Source organism: Clupea harengus, chromosome 16 (genome assembly GCF_900700415.2).
Source record: "Clupea harengus chromosome 16, Ch_v2.0.2, whole genome shotgun sequence".
In the NCBI taxonomy this organism is placed as follows: Eukaryota; Metazoa; Chordata; class Actinopteri; order Clupeiformes; family Clupeidae; genus Clupea; species Clupea harengus.
This window is the reverse complement of record NC_045167.1, coordinates 17721735-17749176: the sequence shown is the minus strand read 5'-3', so window position 1 is coordinate 17749176 and position 27442 is coordinate 17721735. Positions and strand designations below refer to the sequence as shown.

The 27442-nt window shown below is 45.4% G+C and overlaps 1 protein-coding gene across 2 annotated transcripts in view; it reads right to left on the bottom strand.

The window, feature by feature from the left end:
* Positions 1-1693: 1693 nt before the first annotated feature.
* frs2a (fibroblast growth factor receptor substrate 2a) overlaps positions 1694-27442 on the bottom strand; it is a 45037-nt gene continuing 19288 nt past the window's right edge. For both annotated transcript variants that reach the window (XM_031582389.2, XM_012815425.3), the window contains exons 2-7: positions 11583-11678; positions 10513-10604; positions 8230-8416; positions 5960-6118; positions 5085-5248; positions 1694-4451 (exon numbers count right to left, since the gene is read on the bottom strand). In XM_031582389.2, the coding sequence (XP_031438249.1) occupies positions 3198-4451; positions 5085-5248; positions 5960-6118; positions 8230-8416; positions 10513-10578 (1830 nt within the window). In that variant the 5' untranslated portion in view covers positions 10579-10604; positions 11583-11678 and the 3' untranslated portion in view covers positions 1694-3197. The remainder of the gene's footprint in view (positions 4452-5084; positions 5249-5959; positions 6119-8229; positions 8417-10512; positions 10605-11582; positions 11679-27442) is intronic.

Below are 27442 nucleotides of genomic sequence, written 5' to 3'. Positions count from 1 at the left end.
AGCACGTAATGTAATTATAATTACAGTTTTTTTCCCCTATTTGTGAGTTATGAAATTAAGAGTAACAGTGCATGAAAATTTGAAGACATTTTCATGTTTCACTTCAAAAATGAACAGAATTTGCACTTTGCACAGGGGTTCACAAACTTTTGTAACAGTTTTGTAATTAATAATAGCTTAATGAAGGTTATAATTTTTTTTTTGTTGAAAGTGTTTCAGAGAGGTGTTGATTCAACTGTGTGGTCATGCGGTTTGTGGTGCTGATGAATTGTATTGTGTTACACTAAGAAGTTTTTTTCCGTCCACCGCATCTATACCAATGAGGACAGGCTAAATAACAGAAACACCTGTATAATGCAAAACAGTTCTATGGCACCACGAACTACAGTCTCCAAAATGGCCATACAGTTGAATCAATACCTCTGAAATAAACTACCAACTAAGGGTCTTTTGAGATGCCATATTTCTATACACCATGGAATACCATTTTAAAGGTATTTTTTAAATAACTAAATAAGACCATATCTGTAAACAACATAGGCTAAATGCATTTGTCATTATAAACCTTTGAATGGCAGGGTGTATTATAGACATGTTGAGCAACCTCCTATTAAATAATATAAGAAAATTGTAGCCTATAACTATGCCATGTGCAGTGCCAATCTTATCCAAATAACTAAGTTTTTCAGAGTGCACTTAATGAATGGACAGTTAGATGCCTTTCTTGATTGTTGACTATAAGCTACAAACCCCAGCCATCAAAACAGGCTCTACGTTCAAGGCCAGACAAGATTCTGTCTTTTTATTTGGAAAGAACAGGAGGCTCGGTGACCATGACAACCTCATTATAAGTCCTAGCAGAATGAATCTACAGTGTCTTCATATTCAAACTTTCTCCCTCGCTCACTCTTCAGCCTGGCATCACACAGACCCTTCCTCCATTAATCTCTCATCCCCTATGCATCATCTGAGAGGTGACTGTGTAGAAAAGGAAAGTGACAGAAAAGAAAAAGCTAGTTTGACCACAAGGATAGAGGAACACTTTCCAGAGAACTGGGATATGCTGTAGGGATTATCTGAAACTTTCACTTCTGAACATCACACTCTCCATCATACAGTAGATCTGGGGCATTTATTTTGCATCCAGTAGCCTACATGCCTACGGGTTTGCACAAATTCAACATTGGTGTTGAAAATATATGGTCTCTAACCATCTTTATGAAGGGGTTTACAGTATATTTGCACATCTCCAACATAAGTCTTTCCGTGAATTTCTAACTTGTACATCAACTCTGTCCCCTGTGGCTGTTGTTTCTAGAAAACCACCTTATATTTGCTCAGGTTATAAATGAACACATCCCACGAGCCTGAACTTTTCCTCATGTTTAACATGCAAACACTGCCACCTAGTGGTGAAGTTCTCTATGGGCGCACCTTCTGTTGACCAGCACTCCAGTTTACACCTTAGCGTTCCATTGCATACCTTTCTCTTTTACGGATTCCACAGTCAAGTGGCTTCCATTTTCATATTTAGCATTCACAAACACAAGCGCACACACACACACACACACACACACACACACACACACACACACACACACACACACACACACACACACACACACACACACACACACACACACACACAAAAAGACAAAGACAACAGAGATAATAGAACAGCCCATTCAGAAGGTAGGTTTTTTGCTTTTTTAATTATTATTTTGCCATGCTACAAAAAATAGGGTGTTGGCACTGATGGCGTATGACGTAATGATGTAAATATCACAAAATACACAAAATGTCTTTTCATCTTTTTTAAAAAATACAAACATTTGGTAAACTAATATCCATACCTGAAAAAAAAGCCAATATCAAAATGTCAATAAAAGTCCATTTTTAACTTGTGTATGTGTAACACCAGGATGAAAACACCCATTCACTGCATAGTCCCGCGTCCCAACAGGGACAAGTGGACTCGCACAGAGAACAATCTGGAATGTTTAATAATGCTGTCGATGGCCCCTAGAGGAATTCCGGCTTTTCCGAGACCTTTCCGAGTCGCGAAGAAGGATTTGGCAAAAGGGTCTCAATTTGTCACTACTGTTTTATTGGCTTAATAAACATAATCTATTTAACTACTTTCATACAATTACTATATTTTTTATGTATTCTCTAAAAAAGTTAGGTAGAAAACCAAAAACAAAATAATGCAAGTTAGAGCATGTGGTACATTTTACAATATGATACAATAACAAACGTAACAGGAGGACGCGTCGGAATCCAGATTCCTATGAAACTCTTCGCCTCTTGTATAGTAAACAATCTTTTTTAAATTCTTATTTTATGTTATATACAATCAGGAATGTCAATAAGGACACTTGACCGTACTCAATCACCAACGGCCCAGGGGAACTTTCTCTGCGACCGAGGTATTAAGATGTGAGTGCGATGAGCTTTTTTCAGGATGACTCAAACATGCATGCAAAAAGGGTCGTTCTTTGAAAATAGATATACGTACATATGTATACTGTATATATGCCCATTCGATCTGAGTACCTGAAGTACAACCAGCAAACTAGATAAAATTCCAGCTTTTTATAGTGTACAAGAGGGCATGATATTTTGGCATGTACTGTACCAAGGAGACTAAAGTGACTGTAGTGTACCTACTTGTGGTCCTTAAATTACAACACAGAAGGAAGGAGGGTATCACCTGATGAAATCTACAATGAGAAAATCTGCACTATAGTGTACCGTGGTTGTTGTTGTAGTGTACCGTGGTTGTTGTAGTTTTATAATTTTTTTGCAAGGCTTTCACCCATGTTGGGCTTCAAAACTGGGACCAAATTGTATAAGGTGAGGCTTTCCCTTTCAGGCCAGCTTGTAGAACACAGAGACACTTCTGCCAGTAAGCGCTGAGGAAGGGGCATTCGTGGCTACGTTTTTTTTAACTTTCTTTTCCTTTTAATGTGTGATACTTTTTTTGTATTTCAAGGCTGATATTTAAAGAAGGTCACTAAAAAAAAAAAACACAGCCCTATCACCTTCAGACATAAGAATTTCATTCTGCTTGTAAATATATGTACAAAAAACAAACCATAAAGACAAAACAACGAGACATGTGACAAGAAAACAAAACCAAACAAAAAAGGTGCAACTGGAGACAGTGCTTGGGTTGGGTTGGGATGGGTCTGGGCTCACATGGGCAGGTCAGTACTATTGTGTCGCGTCTTGCGGGTGCTGCCGTCATCGCGCGGCAGTGCTTTCTGCAGGCTCGACATGGCCGCCGTGCGCTCAATGTCTATAATGGCGTAGAGCTCCGTCCGCCGCGTGGGCGTCTGCGGCAGTGGCGTGGTGGGCGTCTTGGGCGTGTGCGGCCCGCTCGAGTCCGAGCCCTTCTCCATCTCCACCTCGATGTAGTTGAGCTGCCGTAGCTGCTCGGGCCCCAGCCCCCCCCGCCGAAAGTCAAAGTTGAAGACGGTGGGCTGCTGCTGGGCGGAGCCGCAGTCCCGGCGGGGCGGGCGGGCCGAGTCCGGCTTGTGTGCGCTGAGCGGCATGGTCACGTTTTCCGTGTTGACGTAGTTGTGCTGTGGGTCCAGGCCGTGGTGGAGAAGCGGGTGGGGTGTGTGCTGCGGTTGGTGGTGGTGGTGGTGGTGGTGGTGGTGTTGTTGGTGGTGGTGGTAGCCGTTGTTGAGCGACGGAGTCTTTGGCGCGTAGGCGTTCTCCTCCTCCTCCTCCTCGGCCTCCGAGTAGGGCTTGCGGGTCTCCCAGACGGGCGGCAGCGCCGGCAAGTTCTCGTAGTTGAGCAGGGCCGTGCGCCGCTGTGCCGAGTTGTTGGCGTTCTGCGCGTCGGGCGTGGGGATGGGCGGCCGGCAGCGGCGGGCACCGGTGGAGATGTTGGCAGTAGTGGTTGGGGCTGGGGTCGGGGCAGGGTTGGCAGGGGGAACGGGTGCCGGAGTGGGGTGAGGAGCGGCGGCCGTACCGTTGAGGTGCTCGCACGGCGATGCTTTAGCCCCTGATGCGGCGGTCTTCGTCGTCGACGACGACACAGTGGACGAGGATGACGGCGTCTCCTTGCGCTCTTCGCTGTCGTAGCCCGTGTCGCAGTCCGCCGACAGGCCCGAAGAGGGCACTGCGGAGCCATTGAGGGCCCCTGCTGAGGGAGGGCCGCCCCCTACGAGCTCCCCGTTGGCCCCAGTCTCTGCATAGTCCTGTTCACCCGCCGGGTCCGGCAGCCGCTCCTTGGCCATGAGCTGCCGCTGCACGGGGGTGGGGCCCAGCACAAACTTAACGCTCTCTGGCTCCAGCAGGACACGCCCTTCCGTCGCCTCATTGGGCGAGGAGGGCGCTAAGGTCTCGGGATTGGACAACCGCAGATCCAGAGGGGCGTGGACACTACTTCGACTCCGCCTGTCCTCTTGGACACCCGTTGTGTTCACGTATGTATGTACCTAAGAGAAGCAGACGCAGACAATCAGCACAAGGCAAACAATTTGTGTAGCAAACTTCAACACACCCGTCATTATATGAACTCTTTGGGCATACATCAGACATTTCACTAAACATCAGACATTTTATACAAACAGAAAAAAACCTGTCCTTGCATAATTGGTGCAGTAAAGTGCCATGCATAGCTGAAAAAGTAGAATTCAGCAGTGTCAAAAGGATAGCACTCCCTTGGGAACCGATCTCCTTTCCCATTCACACATTTTCCAATTAAGAGTGTTTTGTTTCTCCCATGGAAATACAGGTGACCATATATGACTGTATTCATAATCACTTGAATGAGCAACTTGCTTAAACAAACACTAGGTGGCCCCTCAGTCAATAGGTACAACAGGAGGATCATATTATGGCATGTAAGATGTGTTTTTCTCTCTCTTTCATTCTCTCTCTCTTTCATATTCTCTCTCTCTTTCATTCTCTCTCTCTTCCATATTCTCTCTCTCTTTCATATTCTCTCTTTCATATTCTTTCATTCTCTCTCTCTCTCTCTCTCTCTCTCTCTCTCTCTCTCTCTCTCTCTCTCTCTCTCTCTCTCTCTCTCTCTCTCTCTCTCTCTCTCTCTCTCCTCTCATTCTCACCGATTCGTCCGCCACCAGCAGGGGGTGTGTGGACTCTTCTCCGACGGAGGGCAGCCGGGCGCTGCCCACTGAGGGGTGTCGGCTGGAGGGGCGTGAGGAGGTGTCGCCGAACGAGGGGTAGCGCCCGATGCCATTGGGCAAGGTGGGCACTGAGTAACCTGGAGCTGCAGGGGGGAGAAGAGAGAATGAACAAAGAGGGAAATAAAGAGAGAAGAAGAATAAAGAAAGGAAGACAGGAAAGAACGACAGACAGAAGGGAGGACAAGACAGACATAAAAAAAATGTGTGTGTGTGTGTGTGTGTGTGTGTGTTGCTCTCTGGCAGGTCAGTGCAGGGTTTAACCAAACACAGCCACATTCCGCTACTCCTCCAACCTTTTCACTCGCCTCACATCAAAGGCTGCCCAAATACCATTCTGATTGGGGGAGGGGAACAACAAAAACAACAACATCACAACATGCTGGTCCTCAGGGGGAGAAGATGCCGTGGGTGGAGGGTCAGGCACTGATGACCCTGCCATGGGGACGTTGTTCTTGGACTTTCATCACAGCCACTCCCGCTCCACTCCTTCACTCTCATTCGCTTATGATCGTGGCCTTCCTGTCCTCTGATAGGTCTACTCTACATTTCACTCACTCTTCAGGTGGCTGGAGTGCCTCAGCGCACATTAACACTTTCAATGATTTACATCCTAATGATGGAGGAGTGTGATTACGGGTGAGGACCAGCGATGGGAGGGAGGGTGTGCGTGTGCGTTCAGGGTTGTTGGGTGGAAGGATATCCACAGGGGTGAATGTTTGTGCAAAGTGTGAGAAAGAAGAATGTGTGTGTGTGTGTGTGTGTGTGTGTGTGTGTGTGTGTGTGTGTGCTCTTACTGGTGGGGGTGCGTGGTGTCCTAGGGATGTCGGCGTCGGCGGGCGCTTGGATGGGCTCCAGCACCGGCTCCTCCACCACGCTGATGCTGTTGTTGTGCATGATGTCCTGCAGCATGTTGAAGATCTCCTCCGCCCGGGCACACTTAAAGGCAAAGATACCTGGAGAGGAGAAAGAGATAGATAGATAGATAGATAGATAGATAGATAGAGAGAGAGAGAGAGAGAGAGAGAGAGAGAGAGAGGAGGGAAAGAGAGGAGGGAGGGAGAAAGTGAGAGAAATTCATTACATAGGAGCATGGCACATATATTACGGTCAGCACACACACACACACACACACACACACACACACACACACACACACACACACACACACACACACACACACACACACACACACACACACACACACACACACACACGAAAACAAATGCAAAACACATTTAAGGTATTCAATATAAACTACATCTTTCAAAAGAACTCTGCAACAACAGAATCCTCACCACTGAGGGGGAACCAAAAACAAACAAACAAACAAACAAACAAACAAAACCCCCACTAAAACTCACAGCACCACACCAGGAGCAACGGGCACAGCAACACTTAAATGTCGAAGAAACACACTCCAACCAAACTAGAGAAAAAAGCGTGAGAAAAGGGGGTAGGAAGACTTTTGAGGGACAGACAACCTTCTCCCAGGATGACGGAGGACAGCAATACTGCACTGTGTGTTGTAGTATTGTGTCCGGAGGGGAAAGGGGGGTCAGAGAGGAAAGGTTCCTGGTTCATGTGGGCCTGGACTTACCAACCACCAGAGACAGGGACCTCGTCGTCTGGTTAGCATGGAGTCAAAGTGTACAGTGGTGATGTTAACAGTGGTGATGTTAAAAGTGGTGATGTTAACAGTGCTACTGTGCAAAAGCTATGTCAACGCTAACGAAAGCTGCACTGAAACACTCAAATGTGAGGCATAGAAACATTTCATAACTCTGGAATATATTTGCAACAATCACAGACTAGGCTTGTATGTGTGTGTGTGTGTGTGTGTGTGTGTGTGTGTGTGTGTGTGTGTGTGTGTGTTCATGAGCATAAACAAGATGTACTGAGACAGAAGAAAAAGAAAAAGATAAGATAGCATAAGACCATGAGAAGGAAAATAAATCCTTCACTTTCTATAGATTTTCTTTGATTTGCTTACAGTGTGAGAGTACTGTTTGTCACGCCAATACCATAAAGCCCTTTGGCCTGAGCTCAGAAACACAAGAACTGAGGACAGAGGCATATTAAAAGCAAGATAAAGATCAGGAGGGGAAGAACCTGAACAAATGAAAGAGAGGGAAAAAAAAACTGTTCATCTCCTCACTCAACCTCTTTAAATCGTTATCAGTATTTCTTTGCAACACTGTGCTTTGGCATCACTGTACATGCCAGTACAGCTACCGTAATTTCCGGACTATTGAGCGCACCTGAATATAAGCCTCACGCACTGAATTTTTTAAAAATAATTATTTTTAACATAAATAAGCCGCACATGTCTATAAGCCGCAGGTGACTACCGCAACATTGAAACAAATTAACTTTACACAGGCTAAAATGAATATCAAAACTAATACAATAGTTAGTTTTGCCAGTTAGATAAGTGCACTGTTGCTTTAAGAGCGCACAGTCAATCAGAAGCTAGAACGTTAGATTGAAGACAGACGCTAGTTTGAAACCAGTGAGCTAAAGAACTTGAAGACTGGATTTGTATTGTTGTAAACGTTTATTTTATTTTCTAAAGTGTTTTGAGTTGTGTTCTGTCTACGCTGGTAGACTGTGGTTATTTTGACATTAGTTAAGTTATTGAGAGATACTGAGAAATCGCGTGGAGCTAAGCATCCATGCGGCTGCATCCATGCTAGCATCCTAGCTCCACAAAGCCACCGTAAACACAAAGCCACCGTATACAGTCACAGGTATCATAATCCATAAATTAGCCGCATCGTTGTTTAAGCCGCGAGGTTCAAAGCGTGGGAAAAAAGTAGCGGCTTATAGTCCGGAAAATACGGTACTTATACCTGAACTGAACTGAACTGAGCTGAGTGGGGGATGCGAAGACAAAGAGTGTGGTATACGGTAGACAAGAGAGAAAGAAAGAGAGATGGCACGATAGAGAGAGTGAGAGAGAGTGAGAGAGAGATGAGAGAGGGAGATGACAGAGTGAGAGGAAGAGAGTGAGATGAGAGAGAGTGAGAGGAAGAGAGTGAGATGAGAGAGGAGGGATGTGGCTCACCCTGGCCGGTCTGGCAGCGGCGTCCGCTCTCGAAAGAGAAGAGGTTGGAGTCGTAACCATAGCGACGCAGGCACAGGTAGGGCCATTTGACGGCGTGCCGCTTTCGCGTGTGCAGGATGAGCTCCTCCTCCGTCAGCTCCATCACGCCGGAGCCAAGCTCGTTCCCGTCGTCATCCACATTTATGACCTGCACACACACACACACACAAACAAAAACACACACAGATTATGAGTTCCAGTGTTTCAAATCACACACATATACAAGCCATCTCCTCACACACACACACACACACACATTTATTACTTGTGCCAGAACATGTCCGTATGTATCTCATCTGTGCCACCTACGCACAGCCAGAGCACCTTCATTTAGCTAGTGCTGGCCCATTTATCTACAACCATTGTGCCTTCCTAATGCCTGACTGTGTGTTTGTACTGTGCTGTACTGTACAACATCCTTGGCACCGGTGGTCCGTAAGTCCAGGCCCACAGGCAATCCATACACATCTTGTGACGGAGTGCCGTCACTACCGATGAATATGTGCTCCGACTGCCATGCCATCGAGCCTGGCACTTTGGCATTGCGGTCAGGGTGCAGATTTGGTACGCTGTACACCCAGGTTCAAGGCTGGGTGGAGTGACCTCTCTCTCCCTTTGCTACACATCTGTTTGGGTGATAGGTGAGGTTTACTTTACTTTGCAAACTTTACTAGCCTCAGTAAAGCATGACAGCTGTGCGGGGGTCAAGCTCTGGCTAAGAACATCCATATGGTCCCATTGTCTACAGCTCCATGCTTGTACCGTTAGGGTAAAAGTGGACTCTAATCCACTTTTGAAGTCCAGCCCTTCAACTAGGCCAGAAGTTACAAGCCAGCACGAAACCGATGACTCCTGTCTGAACGTGCTTGTTGGCTACAACTGCACTCCTATCAGTAGCACAGATACTTCAGAAAGGTGGACGAGCTAACGGCAGAGATCAACTGGCAACTCATGATTAGTGGAGACGGGCTTCCATGGCATTGTTTTCATGCACTACACTGGAAGAGATACGAGCGCAAGGTTACCATCAAAACCAAGATGACCGGATGAAAGGACGATCACAGATAGAATGGATGTGTCCGCTCTCTCCAAGCCACTGGCACAATGCATTACTGATTAGCCATGCCTTATAGAAAGAAGAGTGAGGGCTCATGGCAACAGCCAATGAGGGGAGTGACATTATTCATCTGGCCCACCTCTTGTGTGACCCCCCCCCACCCAGGAGCAGGGTGGCAGCATATGACCTGGGGCCCCGCTGGGGACAAGAGAGGCTTTATGCTGCAGTGCAGAGAGGCTTGACATGGCCAAAGTAGATAACGATTCGGCATGTCTGAAATATGACAATCAGTCAACTGTTGGGACGCTCCACCAAGAGAGTCACATGACACACAACCCCTGGGGGATTACCAGGTCCTGTTGTGCCATGTTCTGGAGCGCTGCCTGAATGGTCGGTAGCAGAGATGAGAGACAGAGGGAGAATAAGGGAGAGACAGAGATTGAGAGATTAAGAGCGGGAGTGAGAGAGAGATTGAGAGATTAAGAGTGAGAGTGAGAGTGAGAGTGAGAGCGAGAGCGAGGGTCCAAATCTCAAAAGGCACTACCCTTCACACGTACGTTTATTCAGCCAGGAACAACACTCAAACCTCAGTAAATTAGGAGAGGAAGCGCTAAATCCAAACGCTGCTCAATATGACAATGTCCATGGAGATCAGAGAAAGAAGTGGAAAGGAAGTGTGAGTTGGGCATGTTAGGCGATTACTAATATTACAGTGCGCTTAAAAAAGGCAGTCACTATTTCAGTGGCTACATTTCACCCGGTGCCAAGCGGGAACTATCCATTAAAAAGCCTGAGACTCCTGTGGGATAATGCTAGGCCTGGCATAGTCTACACCCACACACCCACTGAGCAGGGTTGGAGCAGACTGCACAGCAATTTTACACATGGCATCAGTCAGACAACTGGCTGCACCGCAGGTAATAAACATGAACACAGAGTAAACATGTAAACAATGTTCTAAATATGGCAGCAATAATAAACACACACACACACACACACACACACACACACATTATGCACACAATAATTCGCCCTCCTTAGAGAGTCTTAAGGGAGAATAAGGGAGAGGGATTGAGAGAGAAGAGAAGAGAGGAGAGAAGACAGGGGAAAAATAAGGGAGAGGGAGAGAGAGAGAGAGAGAGAGAGAGAGAGAGAGAGAGAGAGAGAGAGAGAGAGAGAGCACTTACCTTGAATTTGCTTAGATGGTTGTCTGGGATGGAGTCTTTATCAGGACAGCTACAGCAGCTACCCATGGCTTCTTTAGAAGACCATTTGATCTCTGGAAAGCAAACAAAAAACCCAGAAAAGTAAAGAAGAGGGAAAAGGAACACACATCAAACATGGAGGGCTAAAGAGGCAGAACAGCAGGCAGCTATCGCACAGCCCAGTGGCAGCATCAGCCAGGCAGGCAGCGCTCTAGAGTGGGTGTTGATCTTTAGGAGGAAAAAAGAAAAGAAATAAAAATGCTGATTGCTGAAGCAAACTATTACGCATAGAGCATACATTTCCCAGCAGCCCAGCAGCACGCCTAGAGCATACATTTCCCAGCAGCACGTTTCCCCCTGAATATCCACACCAGCCAGTGAGTGAGTGAGTGAGTGAGAGAGTGGGAATTGACTGACAGCCAGAGCAGATGTTGGGCTCTAACACTCACAGCCCCTTGATGTCAGGTCTATTCCTCTGAAGACTACAGGTATGGAGGCAAGGCAGGTGTATTTCTATGGCACAGTTCATACACAGTGCTAATTCAAAGTGCTGTACAAACGATGGAGCCGTTGTTGTCTGTTAGTATTTCACAGAGAGAACCCATTTCAGTTTGGAAGGGGAGGTGGTAAGCAGTGAAATGAGATGAAGGGATATTGACAGCATCTCAGGTTGACAATAAAAAAAACACTGTGGTATCTGTGGAAGTACGGAACAATGGACTGAAATATCGCAGATCTCAGAAACCCACCTTCCCATTGCTTTTCAGTTAGGAAGTCATGACGCAAATGTGAAATGGGAGGGTGAAAACTGCCTTAACAACAATAACCTCTCCATGTTCATGAATATAGTTTACAAACCACACCATACATTTCAAGAGATGTACTTGTTAGATTGCTGCATCTTAAAAAAAACAACAACTACCTGTTTGAAACCTTAATTAAGTTCAAAATTACAAACACATTCTCTACTTGTTTGCAGCTACGGGCATGTGTGCAGCGGGTGCAGTTCTCCTACCCAACCAGCAGAGGGCAGCGGCACCAGGCTCTCTTACCTACATCCAGCCATCAACGTTCCTGGGTCCCTCCCCAAAACTCGCCTCGGTCATCCTTCACCATGTCATGACCCTCAGGAACCCGACTACACCAGCCTGTGGGGAAGAGGAGAGAGGTAGAAAGAGATCAGTACACGCCAAAAGAGTCGAGACACTTTGACAAATGTCTCTCATACACCTCATCCTGACTGCTTTCAAGTAGGGATGCACGATATTGAATTTGTACAGATAGCGTGGGCTCGTGACATAACGTTTCACATCCCGTCAAATGAGATCATCAACTTCGCTGGTGTCACGTAGCACGCAAGCTAACTAGCTAGTGTTGTCTAGGTAACTAGCAACTTATTAACTTCTATTAGCGCGCGACAGGTAATGTTGCAAAGCGTTGCACGCGGGTGGTCTGCATCTATGCATGCAACCTACGTTACGGCCAAGCTGTCGTCTCCTCATCCATCTCCTGAAAAGTTTCCTGACAAATAACATGTCAACATCCTCTGATACTGTGAAGTACTGCCACACAGCCAACGTCTTGAATTACGTTGTTGGCGCTCATAGTAACCAAAACATTTGCTTTGCGTGCGCATAATTTGAACGTCACTTTATCGGCCAGGTACATCGGCAGAAATGTTCATATCTGCAGATGCCGATAATTAAGTTTTGAAGCTTTTATCTGCAGATACCGATGTCGTGCCGATATTATCGTGCATCCCTACTTTCAAGGACATGAAACAGTCATCTTTCTGTGCCATCAATGCAGAGCTTACTCACTAAGCTATAACAGCAACAAATAGGGGCAGTTTAAAACACTGTCAATGCGCTTGATTTCAGACATGTGATGCCCTTCAGCACACATCACAACACAGCTCTCGTGTCTCCCCTGCGTGAGTGACAGAAATCAGCCCCATTAGGCCGCGTCACTCACTCCCTCCCTCTCTCACTCCCTCCCTCCCTCCACCCACCCCTCCACCCCTCGGCGAGCGTAGAGACAGGCATCCGCACCGCAACGGGGCGGCTGTGCACAGCTGCAATTACCCCGGTGATTTACACCCCATCCAGAGCGGGGCACCACGAGACGCCCTCTGCACCGCAACACGCCACACCGCTCCCCTCCCAGTCCCCAATCACAGGGGTTCTGCAGCTCTCTCTTGCTCTGTCTCCATTTCTTTCTGACTATTTCTTTTTCACACCGACTATTTCTATCTCTCTCTATCCCACTGTTGTTTAGCACTGTCCACTTTCTCACTTCAAATAGGGGGATTAGATTTAATGCTAAAAGTTTTTGAGAGCCAATGTTACCCTCCACCCTCAATCTCTCTAGTTTTGGTTGACTGACTATCATAATTCACCACACTTTTTCATTCATGTTCAATTTAACAAGCTGCATTTAGGCCCTATTAGAGATATATGCAGCAGTGTTGAAATAAATCAGCTCTTTGTTTTGAAACGTCAAAACAAAGTGCTCAAACGTCACAAGAGACACAAACAGAGGAACAAGGACATTTTGAAATACAAATAAAAAAAAGGTCATACGTACCGCTAAAACAACAAGCATGCACAATCAAGAGCTCTCTTTCTCTCTCTCTCTCTCTCTCTTGCCTTCTCTCTCTCGCTCTCACTTTCTTTTTCTCTCTACCAAAGGAATCTCAATCTTTCAATCCCACCATCATTGGGAGCAGAGCTGGCTGACAGCGGGTATATAAGGGCACCGGCGCTCTCACACACAACTGCCGTGCATGTGGGCAAACACACATAACACCCGTCTTGAAACAGGCTAGTTTAGACACCACACACACTCCCGCTTATGGTGCCAGTAAACACGAGTGTTACATGAGTGCTTACAGTCTCTCTCTCTCTCACACACACACACACACACACACACACACACACACACACACACACACACAACTAATGTGTGCACATTCAATCTCTCGCACATGCACGCTCTCGCTCACACAAACACAAACTTGCCAGCAGCACTGGGAGTGGACTGCGGGGGAGAACGAGTTTCGACTAAATGAATGTCTCTTGCTGTGCGAGAGTGTGTGTGTGTGTGTGTGTGTGTGTGTGTGTCTATCCGCCCACAGGTTCAAACACCTGAGGCCCGTGCCACGCCGCTTACCTCACCTGTGAGTGACGGTCGCAGAACCTCTCGCTGTTCATGTTTGGCACCCGTGCTAACAGGTTAGAGCAGCCACGCAGCCTGCGTGAGATGCGCGTCTGAGGCGAGGCTCGATCTACGCTGCAGCGGTGTGTGTGTGTGTGTGTGTGTGTGTGTGTGTGTGTGTGTGTGTGTGTCTCATCTAGGTTTTTTGGCACCGAGCCTGCTTTTCAGGCGTGAGGCGTGCAGTTCTCAGCAGAAATAGTGAAAAGATCTGTTGATAGTCATGGCTAGGAGTAGCAGCGCACACACACACACACACGCCACAGCAGTTCTGTGAAGTAGCAGTCACGCAAAGAGAGGTGAGCGGTGTGGTGCGGGCCTAAGAGGTCTCGGAGAGCAAAGGCCACAGAATGCAAGAAGGAGAGATGAACTTCGGGTATTTAGAAAAATGTGTGAAAACAGCGAGAGAGAGATGGGGGTAGGGAGACAGGGAGACAGAGAGAGAGAATGATAGAAAGAGTGAACAGAGTGATGAGGAATCTGGTATGGAGTCGCATGGCAGGGTGCCACAACTTTATCAAGCGGCAGCCATGGAAATCAGAAAATGGTTTAAGGCCATATCTGCCCACTCAATCTTTCATACAGACACAGAGGGTAGAAGGGAGGGGAAAAAAACCATCTGCCGCCGAGCATTTAGTGTTACACCGACCAAATGTGACCCGCTGTGCTTAAAAACGCCGAAGAACTATGACCTACTTTTCACAAGCCTGATTTGTAAGTCATTTTGACAATATACTAGTAATGTTCTCTTTTAAATTTGAATAAATGATCAGGAATACTCATTACATTAGTCAGACAGTTCTGAATTGGAGCAGCTGGATTGCAAGTGTCTGTGAGTATGCCTGCAGGCACGAATGTGTAGGTGCATGCATGCAAGCGGGTGAGTGAGTGAGAACAAGCGCGACAGAGAGAGAAAGAGATTGCAGTGTATCACCGTATCACCTTGTGGTCGCCATTTAAGTTTGATCACCTGTTAAGTGCTGATAAAAGAACCAACTCAAACACATTAAATTAGCAGCCAGAATGATGTTATGATAATGCAACCAAATCAAACATTATAATGTTCCAATGTTATGATCAAGCAGAGGCTAGGGGTTTCATTCTGACTGCGTTGCATATCCAGAGGTCTGTTCTACCAGACTCGAGAACAAAGGCTGCCTTTCCCAAAAAAACATTACTGTTCAAACTCCACGAGAAGCAGGAGCGAGTGTTCAGCTCGATCTCTCTCCTATTTTTGCGATATTCATACCACAAACTCCAAAGAAAGAAAATCCAGCCCTGTGTGTTTGTCAGCACCATCATTTCCGTAAGGCTAAGGTGTTCAAGAACCATAACGGAACGGAGTCTCAATGCACGATGGGTAGATGGAGTACAATGGCGACGTCGCCCAATTCCAGCAGTCTGGCACTGCCAGCCTTGCAGACCTCGCCCAGAGATTATCCGGGCCTTGTGAGCTGCCGTGGGCTTTGGCTGTCGGACGGCAGGGTTGGTAGTGAGAGAGGTAGCTCGAGGGGGACGTCTGTTTGCCTTTTCTCCCTCCCCCTCCCTCTGCCACTGCCTCTGCCCAGTCCATGAACCCGCTGGATTGACTGCTGCTGGGTTCTTTTTTAATTGCGCTCAGATGACAACAAAAATCCCTTCCCCCCCACCCCACCAATGCCACCACCACCACCGGCCCAACCCCAAACAGGCCAGGCCAGGCCAGCGGGCTGTCACCTGACTTGCAGTCGTGCTCTCTGGGAAATTCCCAGGGCTCTACACAGGGAGATTGGATTCTGATTCCATCACGTCCTTTTCTCCACCTTTTCATTTGGCTGCCGTCCCTCTGCCCTCCTTCCTCGCAGTTCATCTCTCTAGCCAACCTCTCTGAAGTCTGTCTCTCTCTCTCTCTCTCTCTCTCTCTCTCCTCATCTTCCCCTCACTCTTCTTTAAAATCAGCCAATGAATGAAAAGGTGAGAGGGTTCAAACATACCATAACATTGAACCATTGAGTCCAGGAGGGAAAGGGTTAAAGGCTCATTGGGGCAGAGCGGAGCACCAAACAGGCCGGGCTCACCCATTCTCCCTCAGCTACTCTGCATACTTTCATAATTAATGCAGACACTGGCCACACTCCGAGAACGCACACACACCATCTATTTTTACCCCTCTCTCTCTCTCTCTCTCTCTCTCTCTCTCTCTCTCTCTCTCTCTCTCTCTCTCTCTCTCTCTCTCTCTCTCTCTCTCTCTCTCTCTCTCTCTCTCTCTCTCTCTCTCTCTCTCTCTCTCTCTCTCTCTCTCTCTCTCTCTCTCTCTCTCTCTCTCTCTCTCTCTCTCTCTCTCTCTCTCTCTCTCTCTCTCTCTCTCTCTCGTCTCGGCCTCCAACATAAACAGAATGGGAAGAGGGCCTGTGCCTGGCACTTCTAAGCCATCCCGCTCGGCTCTTCAGCCAAACACAAGCGAACATAACTCCATTTTCTTTTGTTCACACACAGACTGTCAGAGAAGCACAATCCCTTCTTCCTTCCCTATAACGTTTCTCTGTCGTCTGAGACTGTGCATGTGTGCAGGAAAGAAAGAGAGGGGGAGAGACAAAGACGGAGAGAACGAGAGAAAGAGAGGGTGAGGCAGAAGGCAAAAGAGTAAGGACAGAATGAGAGAAGAGAAGCAGACGTGTGTGGGGGAGAGAAAGAGAGAAAGAGGGAGAAGGCAGAAAAAAAGAGAGAGAGAGAGAAAGAGAGAGACAGTGAGAAAGAGAGAGAGGGAGAGGAAGAGGGAGATGTGAGAAGGGGAGTCAATCAGATAAGGCTCGTGCGTTGGCTACTGCCGAGGTGGTTAGAGATGTGAGGCGATCAGACCGCCGGGACCTGGGCCAGTGGCAGGGGGGTGGGGGGTGGTGGCTGTCTGAGAGGGCGTTACGGCAGCGCGCCATCAGACACAAACAACCCAGGCGACTGACCCTCCAGCCCACCCGCCCCGATGAAGGATCCTCGCCCCCCTCGCATTCCTCTGCGCATTCCTGGCCTATTCTTAGCCACTACCCGTCACCTCCTCCTCCCCAGACAAGCAAACTCCCTCGGCATCAGACGGGCAGCGCGACAGGGCACCGTGCCAACCACTAGCTGAGGGGTTGGGGTTGGGGGGGGGCACGGAGCTGAGTAGGTTGAGGTGGGGCTGGATGGTAACACAGGACCACAAGGGGTGTGTGGTAATAATTGAATTCATTCTCAAGAGAGCTTAAAAGAAAATCCTACAGTGGTTGCGTGTGTTTTATCATTATGAAAAACACAACCTAGAAAGTGAGAAAACAAATGTAGCCTAGTTCACACGGTCGTCCTTCCATTTTGAACCTAATCTCACAAAAGGTACGCCTATGCCCCAACGACACGGTCTTGGCATGTCAGGTAGCCCAGAGTAAAATATACTCATTTAGGAATGTATTTCTCAAGACATCACAACAATGCAACTATTTATTCTTGCTCCTCTGTGCATGACGAGAACACTTGAGCACCCACACTTAAACATAAGGCATGGGTGCTCTAAGACCAGGGTGACGGACGCGCACGTGAATATTAGGTCATCCACACACAAACATAAGGCATGGGTGCTCTAAGACCAGGGTGACGGCTGTGCACATGAATATTAGGTCATCCCCGTCCTCGCCCAGGGCCTGGTGTGAGGGCTCCACCTTCCCTGCGCACCCACATACTAACCAATTGCGTTCGATTCAAGAGAGAAAAACTAAAAAAACAAAATGAAGAGAACAATGAAAAAAGAAAGAAAGAAAGAAAGAAAGAAAGAAAGAAAGAAAGAAAACACACATTCAGGCAATGTCGAAACATCAAGGCGTTCTGGAAAAACAAATACTCGAGTGGAAAATGAGATCAGAGAGTAAATGTGTGTGTGTGTGTGTGATTGTGTGTGTGTGTGAGTGAGAGAGACAGAGAGAGAGAGAGAGACTGAACAGTGTTCTTTGGGATTATTTGAGCAATGTGTTATTTTTCCATCTCACTGCAGAGTATGAACTTGTTTGCTCAACCGACATTTTTAATGCCCGGAGGGCCACTGGGGATGTGTGTGTGTGTGTGTGTCTGGGGATGTGTTCTTGAGAGACAAAGTCAAGAGCAGCAGAGCGGCTATGCTTGTGGCTTTACATGAGTGGAGGAGCCGAACTATTAGATGACTAAGCAATTACAGTAAATGACACAGCCTAGATGTAAAAAGAAAATCTCACGGAGAGATAATACCATGATCAACTAACCACATCAGAGATGTAAAAAAAACAATCTGGATGTCTCAGGGCAAATCAGAGAGCTCATGTAATTGTTATTAAATATAGCGATGAACTACTTAGTGTTCAACTGCAATTATGGGAAATCGGGTGATCTGATGAAAAACTAGGCTACTACATCGTGGCCTTGATATACAGAAAGCTTGGGCTTAGTGTCTATAGTGATTTGGTAGAATGTAGTTTGTTCAGACACGTGTAAAAAAAAAAAAAAAAACTGCAAGCACACAGACTACTTTTGTACAGCAGACAAACTGAAATAACTTAAATAATTCAAATGAAAACATTATGCCAGCCTGACTTGAAGACATTACTGTTCAGTCCAAATTTTGGTTAAACCATAATAACTTATGTGCATTGCTAACCTCCATTTCTGCCAACGATTTATAAACCATAACAATACAGACCTACTTTAACAATACACACTGTCTGTCTGTGTCTGTGTGGTGTGTGTGGGTTTAAATGAGTGTGTGTGTGGAGAGAGAGAGAGAAAGAAAGAAAGAAAGAAAGAAAGAAAGAAAGAAAGAAAGGCAAACCCAATTGCCATTACATGAACATAAGCCAGCTTGGGGTACTAAGTAAATCATTGATGTGACTAGTGGATGCAAGAGTTCCCAGAAGACTGACTGTACTACACACTGCAGACACTACTGGGTTGTAGTGCTCAAATGATAGACCTGGAACAACCACAACCATGGTGGCTCTCGCAGTAGAAACACAAAATGAGAATGCTGGGGAGAATGTGCTTTTGCATTTGAAATAAACAGAAAAGGTCACAGAACTTTAACTGGTTAGGAAGTGCAAGCTAAAACCTTTGTAGCTGTTCTTAATTTGGGTGAAACACACTTTAAGCCCATATTAATAGGATTACTTAAAACAAACAAATGTGTGGACAATAGTGGTCCATTCATACACATCTTCATCAAGTTGAGGACACAAGACAATAGAGAAACGCGCTGCAAACTCAGACAAACATTACAGAAACAGGCTTGAATTACACCAAACGACAATGGATGTATTTCCAGAAGACGCTTAAAAGTTATGAATACGTCTAGACAGAGAGTGAGTAGCTTCAGGTATCTTGGAGTACGAATCTCTGAGGAGCTGACTAGTCACATCCAAGCTCAGATTAAAAAAAGGCCAGACAACAGATGTGGCCGATCACCTTCGACTGCTGAGGAAATTCAGATGAGATGGCAGTTGCTAGTGCGTGTTATATGAACTAATTAGCTGCAGAGTTAAACTTATTTATTTGTGGGCCAAGCAGCGAGACTGCACAGGCACCCCGAAGGGTTTCTACCTTTTCCCACTATAACTTTGTAAGGATAATTGAGGAGACTGTAACGACAGCTAGATAACTAGCTATCATTTCATAAAGTCATTTAAAAGTTTCCTTGGCTAGCTAGCTAGCTAGCTACTTAGGCACCATAGCAACCAGGAAACACAATTTGCTGCATAGCCTGAAGCCAAGTTTAATATCTCAAAATCAGCTCACCAATAAAAGGCAGTCTTGGGTTAAAAGAGACTGTACAGGCACCCCGAAGGGTTTCTACTAGTGCTGTCAAACGATTAAAATATTTAATCGCGATTAATTGCATTTATGTCATAGTTAACTCAAAATGAATCGCGATTAATCGCAAACTTTTATCTATTCTAAATGTCCCTTCGTTTATTTATTTTTTCCATCTTTTTATTTTAATTTGAATGCCCTTATCAACATGGAAAAGTGGATTGGCTTGCTTTATGCAAATGTTTTATTTTATTGAAAACCAACATTGCCAAACAGGGCGGTACAAAATAACATTATAAAGTGCACATTTCAGGTAAACAAGGACTCAGCCTATAGTGCAGTTAAACCATGGCTTAATATTTTCTTTTTTTCAAGTTTGCTGGGAACATAGTAGTCAGGCCTCTTATTTCAGAAACAATGAACCGTAACAGTTAGGTTACCAATAAAAGGTAAGCCTACTACTTCTTTGCTTTCAGCCAGCTGCCTGTTGACATTTTCAGACAACAGTGAAGCTCGCTTCTTTTGCACGACACAACTTTTAAAAGTAAACTTTCCATTCAGAAGCTTTTTATCATCCATTTCGCCGTATCGCGCTCACCATTCACTCAAACCGTAACGTTAGCCTACTACACAGTTTGCGAGGCCAAAAAGAATGTAAATAAAAAATGTAAAAAAAATTATATATATATATATATATATATATATATATATATATATATATATATATATATATATATAAATAAATAAATAAATACATACATTTAAATTGCGTTAATCTCGCGATAAAAAAATTAACGGCGTTAAAATGGGCTTGTGTTAACGCCGTTAATAACGCGTTAAACTGACAGCACTAGTTTCTACCTTTTCCCACTATAACTTTGTAAGGATAATTGAGGAGACTGTAACGACAGCTAGATAACTAGCTATCATTTCATAAAGTCATTTAAAAGTTTCCTTGGCTAGCTAGCTAGCTACCTACTTAGGCACCATAGCAACCAGGAAACACAATTTGCTGCATAGCCTGAAGCCAAGTTTAATATCTCAAAATCAGCTCACCAATAAAAGGCAGTCTTGGGTTAAAAGTGATCATTTCCACTTGTGGATGATGTTAAATGGCTTCACACAGACATTAAACGATCCTGAGAGAAATAGTGGGACATCAATGGGGCAAGGGCTTACTCTGATATCAAAGTACCCCCTCCTCCTTGCCCTTCTCAAACACGTTAATCCAATGGTTCCAATTTCCACTGGAGTCATGTCAGAAGATTATCGTTAATATTACCAAGTTTCCAGGGGATAGATTAACGATTCAATTTGACCAATTGGCTTCCATTCCTACACGACACCATAACAGTAAAATAGCAGTAAATAAATCTATTTCAGTGTGAGTGGGAATGATATTAGCAACAGCGAGGGAGAGAGAAAGTTAGTGAGAGAAAGGGGGAGGGAGATATACATATATGTATGTGTGTGAGAGAGAGGGTGGTAGTCAGGTGATCTCTGCCCCCTCACCGTCTGCATTCCAGCCGGCCAGATTCCAACATCTAGGCGAGCTGATAACTAGAGCCGGAGGTAAAGAGTAAAACCAGCTCACACACTCTCCCCCTACACACACACACACACACACACACACACACACACACACACACTCTCCCCCCACACACACACACACAGAGACACACACACAGACACATACACAGAATGTACACCTCCTCAACACACAAGAGAAAGACATGCATGACAAAGCAATACAACCCACAAAATAACTCCTTAACACGCACTCTTACATAGGTCCCTCTTATACCTGCACACACACGCATGCACGTACACACACACGGTCAAATTATGCACATGACATGTGCGAATACAGGCATACTGACACACAAAGACACACATACTAAAGGTATGCACACACCTTAACCCTCGAGGGCAGAAAGGAGTTTCTGAGGTTACAGTAACTGGTTCCCCAGTAGTTACCAAATACACAATAAGTTAAACTCATGAAAGCCAATGCACCAAATAGGCTAAAACATCCCCAAATACCCCCCAATCAACCTGGGAACAAAACACCGTCAGTAAAGCAGAACATGGCACAGTAAGTAAACTACAGTCCTTGACACCATGAAAGACAGCGGCTGTCTTCCTTCTGGCTGTCTTTCCTCAGCAGTGCTGAGAGACTGCTTAATAATCAGATGACAAAGTGAGGGTGGAGGTGAGGAACAAGTAGCACAGGAGGAGGAGGAGGATTCATTTTTTTTTTTTTTGCCACAGTCCCAACAGCAGCCATCGGTAAGTTGAAGCTGTATGCCCTATAGGAATGTGACAGCCTGAGTGGGAGCTGGAGTGGTAGTTAAGAAAAAAAATGAAAGAAAAGACAAGGAAAGAGAGAGAGTGAAAATAAAAAAGGGGGAGAAGAGAAGAGAAAAAAAAAAGTGTTGGCTAAATCTGCCATGACCTCTGCCCCCACACCTCCACCTCCAGAGCGAATTAGGGGTAAACACATGACAGGCCGTCGCTAGGGTGACAGCAGTATGGAATGCTGCAGTCTCATCCCTCAAATAGTTTTTCTGTTCAAAATGTTTGAAGTTTGTGCCCCGGGTCATTTTTGCTGCTCTGAATCCACATATGTACTTCACCAATGGCCCACATCTTATCCCAGTTCAATACCTCAAACCCAAACTTGGGTGAAGAAAAAAAAAAATGGGTGGAGGTTTTTAAGATTTTGCACAGCTTCATTAACAAAACGGACAAAATCCACAGAATATTCTTGTGCAAATCCATTACATGACCTGCAAGGCTCTAGGTGAGTTAGCATGGAATGACCCATAGGGCTAATGAGATACAACACAAGACCACACTTGAACGACCCCCCCCCACATGCACACACACACACACACACACACACCCTGGAAGGCCATTTGGAAGAGCTACCATCACCTTAAGAGCGATAATAAATCTAAATAAAAGTGAAATGATGTTTCACTTGGTGCAAATTGGCCACTTCTTAATTTACCTTGTTCTCTGTCATTTGTGATTGACGGTTATTGACGCTTAAGCAAAGCCAGCTGACAGGGTTCGTTTGGCACGAGGCTCGGCACCAAATTGCCTACCAACTTTAGGAATCCAGGCAGAGGCCAAAGGCATGGAGCAAAGAAAAGCAGGACCTGGCAAATTCACACACGGAGAGACACAAAAAGGTGTGTGTGTGTGTGTGTGTGTGTGAGAGAGAGACAGAGTAAGTGAGAGAGTATGGGTGAGAGTATGTGCAAGTGTGTGAACGACAGAGAGAGAGAGTAGCCTACTTCTAAAACTACCTGGCAAGAGGATTCATACCCCCCCCCCCCCCCTCCTAAATATTCACACCTTCCCTTACGTCATTCAAATCTTCACACCTACAGCACTGGAATTCTCCTTGCCTGTCCTTGAACAGCCCCTCAGCAGCTGAGCCACTCACCAGCAGCCTGCAGTCTTTGAAAGCCTGGAGGGGTATATAGCCTGGAGGGGTATCTAGCCTGGAGGGGTATCTAGACTGAAAGCATAGATAAACCTCACAGCCCTTGTGGAAAGGGCAAACCGCCACCCATTACTCCAGATATGGAGTTCCTCTGGTTTTGTCTGGTGCTACACACCATCACAGTATTTTCGTGTGTATCGGCGGTATATTAACGGTATATTTGTATATACACGTTAAAGTAACACTATGGAGTTTATGGAGCCGCCAGCTAGGGGGCTACTTTCTTCTGGACTATTCAGTAACTTATTTGCTGTCTTGCTTTGTCTTGTGTTGCACTTGCTTGATGTTTGACTGTGTTAAGAAAGTTGTTGACTCGCTAGTTTGTCATAAACAAAGTAAGCAAATTTCAACAGGTTTCGCTAAATGTAATCTCGTTAGCGATGTTAGCAAGCTTGTTATAACACGCTTGGACATTGATGCTAGTAATAAGTGCTCTCGCGTTGGCTTCTTTGTAATGTTATTGTGATAGCTATGTTGGCTAGCTTGCCAACAACTTTCCTAACACAATCAAACATCAAGCAAGTGCAACACAAGACAAAGCAAGACAGCAAATAAGTTACTGAATAGTCCAGCAGAAAGTAGCCCCCTAGCTGGCGGCTCCAGAAACTCCATAGTGTTACTTTAATGCCGGTTCACAATGGAGATTTTGTTCTAATACATGTCATTTTCATTTGGAGTCGTGGTGGCGTAGACGAGCGAATTGGATGAAGCCGCATGACAAATTTGGGAGAAGTTTAAACCCTATTGAGTAGCCTACCACAAGGAATTTACCAACTTTGTTATGTATGACTGAAACAACAACAACAAAACAACACAAAAAAGTAATCTAAAACTTAAAATGAAAAGTCAAGAAAATAGTCGTCATTAGCCAGGAACACCAGCCTGTTGACATTTTATGGGATGCCCTGGTTCATGTCACGACATTGTGCTGAAAACACGTAGGTGGGTTTATAGCAGTGTTTCTCAAACTTTTTCAGACCAAGGACCACTTAGCCAATAAAAAAAAAAACTCGCGGACCATCTAACTAAATAGTATATCCCCGGAACAACAGGCCTCCTACCCAAACCTGGCGGCAGACAATTGTTAGCGGCACATGATTTGACACTCCTTTTTTTCGTACCGGTAGGGTAGTTATAGATATGACAATGCGCTAGGTAAAGCATCTGGAACCCTGCTCAATGCATGACTTGGTTAAGTTACAAACTATAGTTCGCTCACAGCTTCATACTCCCATCACACACTCAGACACGCCAATGTATCACACAACACAACCAATAAACATAACGATGCGCATAGCGACCACGCGGCCGCAGTAATTCCCTACCAACAGTAGGCTAGCCGACTGGCATTAATACAGCCATCCTAGTAGTCAACTTTTCATAATTAAGAGTTGTCATTATCCAACGTCACACAACACAGAATATAGTTATCACTTTGTTGTCTCCGCAGCGGGAGAAAAAAAACGCTGTGAATGCAGCTACGCGGCGGGATGATGCCCACTGCGGCTGAACCATCTCGCCGTCGCACTTTCTCCTTGTCTGTGTCAGAGGCTTTCTCATTTAATTTTCTTTTCATTGTCCCTGTCTTAAGCCACCAATCCATGACATTGTTAATAGATTAGGCAACTCTTTAATATATTAGGCTACTACTGACTGTGTTCTCTTCGTTCTGAGTTGTATGTTAGAAATGTCGCAATAATTTACTTGTGGCCGTCGCGGACCATTACGGGGCACTGGCGGACCACACTTTGAGAACGACTGGTTTATAGCTTAGTCAGTACAACATTATGTCACAGCAAGAAACAGAACCAGGACACAACTGGTTCCACTCTGTTGGGCAAGTGCAGTTTGCAGTGACATGTCAAGCAACGAGAATTTTACCTCAGCAACTGTTCCTGGAGAAATTCTATAAACGGTCTGTCATTGGGACAAAAACATGCAGTTTGTTGCAGTGACACATCGTTCTACCGACTATAAACCCTCTTTATGTTTTTGGTTACCTATTTCATTGCAGTATTGATGGTAAGCAACGTTCATGTTGTGACATGACGTAATACTGTAGACGACTACAACACTGAGATACTGCCCACCCCAAATGCCCAGTGCAGAGCTTTTTAAAAAAATCCCTTGAAAAACAGATCTACAAAACCCTTCTCCCTTATGGCTAAAGAACCTGAGGTGTAGACGGGTGAATTTCTGCAATACGCAAGCGCTCTTTGCTCCCCCTACCCTACCCTCTTCCTCCTCCTCCTCCTCCTCCTCCTCATCTCGTTTCACTCGTCCACCCACTCTCCTTCTAGCCCTCGCCGTGGAAAGGCTCGTCGCACGGCAGCCAATCTCTGACTCACGCCATTTGCATTCCGGGGGTCACGAGGGGTCACTCAATGTTGTTTTACATTTGTAAGGCATTCAGAATTATATAAGTCCACTACTGGAAACAGTGAGTCAGGAGTGGGCTCTTTTAAAGGGGCACTGGAGAGCAAATACGCCGTGCCAATTAGCTGAGCACTCGTAGGCATCAGCAGCAATTTATTTCAGCGTTTAACTTCATTAGCGTTCAACACAGCCTACCTATTCAGATAGGTAATGCTTGGATTTATGGCCCGGGAATAAGACAAGCTGTTCTTTTGCTGTGATTAGAGAGACGGAAAGGGAAAGCCAAATGAGAGAGAAGGAGAAGGAGAGAGTGAGTCTCTGACTGAAAACTAGTCATTTTGTCATCAAGAGTGTGTAAAAAGTTGCATTTGAAACACTCTGAAAGCCACTGGAGATGACATCACAACAGAGAAGGGGACACAATCTTGTGGGGTACATTTCCAGAAACAGACACTCGCTCACTCTCTTGAAAAAAAAAAAAAAAAAAAAAAAAAAACCCAGAGACAGCTAAGATGGGGCAATGGCTGACTGAGAAGAACAGCGCTGGTTTGGTGGCGAGAAGTCATGGGGATGGGATTAGCATGAGGCTAATGCTGGTTTAGCATCCCACCACACCTGAGACAGGCATTTCAGGGCCCTTCAGAAGGCTTCATTCCTCTACCCTGACCCCAAGGAATGATTTTTTTCTGAGAATCAATTAATCGATCAATCAATCAATTCATTCATTCATTCATTCATTCATGTTACTTTTCAGGTTTCTCACTAAAAAGCCAACACAGAAAGGAGGAATCAGTGTGATGCTCATGAATGGTTCAACGCCTGAACTAAAACAGAAAGCATTATGCATGTGGAAAATAAACATCCCTTGATGGCTTTAGAGACATGCCACATGCCAATCAGAAAAATATAGTCTTGGTTGAATTATGCTTCCTGTCTTCGATGCTTGCCTTTGTAAATCAGATGCATCCAAGTCCATTCATTTCGCTGACGCTTTTAACCACAGTGATACACAAAAAACTTGGAAAGGGTTAAAAATATGACAAATAAGGAGAAGGAAAGTGGGTTTAAAAATACAAACTGACTTCGTGGAGCCCTCTGGACAGGATGGAAGACGAGTATCTCCAACCAACATGCAATCAACATGCAGCCGGTAGGTCGGAGACACACACCCACTAATTAGGACAAAGATTTAATTTGGGAACTTACCCACTGTCATGAACCCTCCCACGTTGTAGGGAGCCGAGGCCAAAGCTAAGGCTGAGGCTGAGGCTGAGACCTTGCTTTCAGCTGAGCTGGCACTCTGTGCCTGACAGGGTCGGGAGTTTCTTAGGAGTTGGGAAAATCTGCTCTATTAATTGCAGTCATGCGATGTGAGTCCGATTAGAGAAGGCTGGTTTGTGAGGAATGCCACGTTATTTGTTTTTTCGCGGTGGCATCAATGCATCCCCATTCATTTGAAGTGACACTTGGCACTCGGCACTCAACTCCAGGTGCAAGGCTGTGCGTATGGGGGCATAACTACATTTTCCTGAGGTGAAAGGGGGCAAGTCAGACCATCAAACTCTGTTGGGTGATACTGACTTTAGTATCCCTTAACTAAATATGTTTTAAAAATCATTAAAAGAGTACTACTTCTGAAGTCAGCCCTGCTGTTTTACCATGTCATACCATGAGCTAAAATCTGCTTCATTTTATTACTGCATCCTTCAGACTATCCTTGTAGGCCTGTGGTTTTATGTGGGCATAGCGGTCATGCTTGCGACACAATAAAATGTGTCTTTGACTCCTACAGTGGTGAATGCGTCACTGTTTGGGCATCTTTCTTATAGGGATGTCACGTTCTGAAAACGTGACTGTACTTGTTTTTTCTACAGTACCGTACGTACCGGAGACGCAATTCTTCTGGGCCTTAGGGGGACAGCACTCCTACAACTGTTGTAGTCTGCCGTTAAATGCCAAAGGAAGAACACCTACCAGCATGGAACACTGATTTTGAGAAATCGACTCGTCGTGAAGTGTTTTGAAGTACTT